Here is a 4146-nt window from a genome sequence, read left to right on the forward strand (position 1 = left end):
TGCGAGTTACGATGACAAAGCGATCAACCCAGTGATATCCGAGCTGCTTCTGAGCTAGCTGCGACGCGATATTTCGAATGATACTCCGTGTGGGTGCTAGGCCTCGCTTAGTGAGTCTATCGATATAGTCGATAAGCTCAGCTTCATGTTGTGGGTGGACTGCCTGCTGGTTTTGTGCAGCTGCTTGTCTGGAGCGAGAAATACCTCGGTGGCGGCGGCTCAGCGTTCCTGGGTCAACACCATATTTTTTTGCAATTTGAGAATACACAAGTTTTTCATTAGGCTTCAAAGCGTTAATAGCAGCAAGCGCAGCGTCAATTGATTGCATTGTGGTCACGTTATGGGTGGTTGAAGTGGATGGAATAATTGGTGTTGGAGGACGTAATCCGGCGTTGGCCCGTCCGCGGCGTTGGCCCGTCCGGCACCTCTAGGCGCACCTCGACTTTCAGCTCAGCTTGGTGTAGATGCAACCACCAAGCTATAGGTGTCCTAATGGTAGACGAAAATCGTACCCACCACTCAATCGACGGTGTTGCATGATGAAGAGATCAGAGGTCTGAAAGAACAGACGTCTCATCAGCAAAGATTCGACGAGGAAGAGAGCTGGGTTCTGTGCATTTAAACACATTACTTTTTCCTTCTAGTCTGGTCAACATTATATAGAGACAATGTACGCTTGCTAGTGACGCCTACCTGCCTCTTGTATTGCCAAAGGCATTTAGCATATGTTTGGTTATAGAAAGATCGACCAGGGAGCCATGTAGAAGATGCACTGAGATCAAGTACGAAAGTCATTCGTCAAGAAAACGTTGCAGCGAAATAAAATAGAAACGTACAAATGGAATTCTACTCCGCCGGTGCTTTACACATGGGCACTACTATACTAGGTCGAAAAGCCCTGCTTTGCTCATTTCCATACCTCAAGACCTTGGTCCCTCGCTTAGTCTCAGCGCATGCGCGTCCCCGCACAAAAAACTAGTGCACGGACACCAGAATCAGCCCTAGCTTACCTCTCATCAAACCACAAAAGATCTTTGTGAGAAAAAAAAACAAAAAAGGACGAGCTCTCCAGCGGGGAATTGAACCCCGGTCTCCCGCGATTTGTCAATTGCTTGACAAGCGGAAATACTGACCACTATACTACTGAAGATTGCTGATTGATGTAGAAAAAGAGATATTTATAAAATATAGTGACAATAAAATTTTGCGCGGTGCGTGCAGTTGTGCGCCTGTCAACCTGAGATGAATCTAACTTGTTATCTGTCGCAAAATCATCTAATGACTCAGCTAGCCAGTCTGGTACGAGCCAATTATTTCTCGTCTCTGACGTAAGTGGCCGCGCACCGCGAAGCTCCTTTGTCGCTCATACTCACGTGACACATACTCTGAATTACCAAGACTACAGTCACGACGTAAACGGCTGTGGTCAAGTTGTAAATATTAATTTCAACTTTTGAATTCAACACGTCAATCCCGCTAACCGCGTAATAAGTTTTAGATTACTCACGTCTTATAGGAGTAGTAGAGCGCATACATACTCAGTCGATTGTTTCCACCTCGTTTCGGGTAGATCCCACTACCGCAGCCTGTTTCTTTGGCGGTATCGAAGTCGATCATATACAGGAGGCTGACATGGTTCACAAGTGAATGGCTCACGCCCCACCAGCGCGTCGACGTCGACACTATAACGCGTCATGTCTCAACAACGCACATCTCACAATTATTGCCGCTGCAGGAGCAACCCCCAATCACGGCCTCCCAGGTGTCGGAAAAAGATGCAGACAACCCCAACCGCATGGAATAGTCCGAGGACACATGCTAGTATCGTCTCTCTCAGATCCAAGAGACGAAATACAACATTCAAAATGGTTTCAACGAGGCTGGACTTATCAAGAAGGCATTCTTTCTCCCAGACGACTTATCTTCATCGACAGCCAGGTCCACTTCGAGTGCTCTGGTATGTACTGTTGTGTAGCTCTCAATCTCCCCTTACGAAGCCTCCATACTCAGAGCGGCCACCGTTTCAGAGCACAATTTTGTGACAAAATCAACATCGGGATGTTCCCGAGAGGAATCGGCACGTTAGGATGGGAGATAGTCCAAAGAATCGAAGAATACACTAAAAGGCAGTTGACCGATTCCACTGACAACTTGAAGGGGTTTCTTGACGTCTTACACGCCTTTGCAAGGAGCCGGAAACGAGTGTTACATTGTGCTGGCGTGCCGATGATTTCGGCATCTTCACAACGAAGGCTTGGTCGGGAATCAAAGCCATGTGTACAGGAACTGTCTCCACTCACTGGATTTTGTAGGGGATTATGTTGGGGTTGTTGCACCAGCAGAGCGGCGTGAGGGGTTTCCGTCTTGGTCCTGGACAGGTTGGCGAAGCAAGATAAGGTGGGAAATAAAAGACCGGGAATGGCACCTGCTGGACCCGAACAAGGATCTTCAAATCTCGATTCAGCTTGAAGATGGTAGCGTTGTTAACATGGAGAAATTCTGTCACGCCTACGATGACATGAGCGAGTAGGTCTTGATAAAATGGATAGTGATATGATGACGGTTTCTGAGGATAGGAGATTGAGGCTTGGAAATCTGGATGACGATGCATTGCGACCACTTGTAGAAGTATGGCGACCACTTCCTGCACCAAAGAAAGTATGGAAGGAGTTTCAGCTTCGTTAGGTTGCATTCAACTATAAAGCGTAGTTATCTGCAATAAGAAATGTAATAAAGGTTGTTTTTAGCTTTGCAAGAGAAACTTTAAATATTCCGAGCTGACAATCATTTTTTGAAAGATCAGCCTCAATTCCCTATTTGTAGTCTGTGCTTCGGATCAATAGAATGCTAATCTCTAGAGGCCTAATTGTATAAAGTGTATTCTGTCCTCTAACTGATATCACGCCGAGAAAATATGTATATCCTCAATAAAGCAGATATAGTTAGTGTTACTATGTACTAGTCTCAGAAAGAGAACTTGAAAGCAATTTTCTCAGCATATTTCCGCGTATTAGAGTAAGGTTTTTCTGCGTTATTGTCAGCTTAATCCTGCTTAAACTTAAACCTTACCCTCTTAATGTAGTACTAACGTGGTTCACAAGCGAGTCGCCAACCCAAGCGAGTCGCCAGCGAGGGTCTCCATTATGCGGTCACTGTAACGACGCAGGCAAGACTACTCGGATCAGTATCGGCAGTAGTGTCACTCAGAGGCATATGGGAGTGCGTGGGACAATGAACGAGCCTTGATTCGAATAGACACCTATAGGCCTTGTACGAAAGGATATCAAAAGTCTACAGAGCTAGCTACAGGGAGTGTCTCTATATATACCTGCCCTCATCGGATCTGATTCGGATCCGACTAGGAATGCATAGCTGATAAGGGGGCGGCTGATAATTCCTCCGATCCGGCTCTGGGACTGGTCTGATGCTTGGTGAGGTTGTAACATCGTTACAGTCACATACCAACTAGTGTTTTCAAAACAGCGTCAACTTTTGCATGGAGCATCTTCCCCCATGTTTCTATACTAGAACTAATTCACTAAAATAGGAGTTTAGTAAAGCTTGGCATGTCGTAGTCATAAAACGGTTATATTATTATTATTATTATTATTATTTTGGTTTTACGTCCTGTCTCAGCCGGTGGGCTATATAAGACGTGCAGGCTAGGCCCGCAAGTATCTACGTAGTGCTATCACTTTGGTGTAGGTGGGGGAGGGGGCTATCTAAATCGAGGTGAGGCTCGTAGCCTAGTCTAGAGGGAGGTAGAAGGGGGTCTTGCGGGTAAAAGAGAGAGGTAGGGTGGGTGTAGGGCGAGGCCACCTAGTATAGGTGTTGCCCTAGTTCTCGAGGTTTCCTTTGTGCCAGGCCTGTGTTGCAGCCCTAGTTTCTTCAATAAAGGCAATAGTAGCCTGTATGCCTACGCTCGTGTTTAGCAGGAAGGCTAGCGATAGGGGGTCCTTGCTCGCCTCCTGCATCTTTATCCTAGCCTCCTTATATAGCGTACAGCTAAGGAGGATATGGGTAGGATCTTGAGTAGCTCTATAGTTGCAGGGGGCAAACTTTAGAGTCTACTTTGTCTCGCGTAAAGAGAAAGTCTCTTAGGTAACAGTGGCCTAGCTTAAGTTGAAAGAAGGCGCTAGAGACTTC

The 4146-nt window shown here is 46.3% G+C and overlaps 2 protein-coding genes and 1 non-coding gene across 3 annotated transcripts; 1 reads left to right on the forward strand and 2 right to left on the reverse strand.

Moving 5' to 3' along the window:
- Positions 1-13: 13 nt before the first annotated feature.
- On the reverse strand, positions 14-328 carry COCSADRAFT_56332 (uncharacterized protein; the record flags this gene model as incomplete). Its single annotated transcript, XM_007698482.1, has 1 exon — positions 14-328. A coding segment is annotated over one exon (315 nt), but the record flags the coding sequence as incomplete, so codon positions are not given.
- A 736-nt stretch (positions 329-1064) lies between these two features.
- Positions 1065-1150, reverse strand: COCSADRAFT_t25. The gene has a single exon. It is a non-coding gene; the product is annotated as a tRNA-Asp (tRNA).
- Positions 1151-1604: 454 nt separating this feature from the next.
- Positions 1605-2352, forward strand: COCSADRAFT_351652 (uncharacterized protein; the record flags this gene model as incomplete). The annotated part of the gene is made up of 1 exon (XM_007698600.1): positions 1605-2352. The coding sequence occupies exon 1, from the start codon at positions 1648-1650 to the stop codon at positions 2350-2352; it is 705 nt and encodes a 234-aa protein (XP_007696790.1). The 5' UTR covers positions 1605-1647.
- Between the last annotated feature and the right edge of the window lie 1794 nt (positions 2353-4146).

This window comes from Bipolaris sorokiniana, assembly GCF_000338995.1.
Source record: "Bipolaris sorokiniana ND90Pr unplaced genomic scaffold COCSAscaffold_3, whole genome shotgun sequence".
Taxonomy (NCBI): Eukaryota; Fungi; Ascomycota; class Dothideomycetes; order Pleosporales; family Pleosporaceae; genus Bipolaris; species Bipolaris sorokiniana.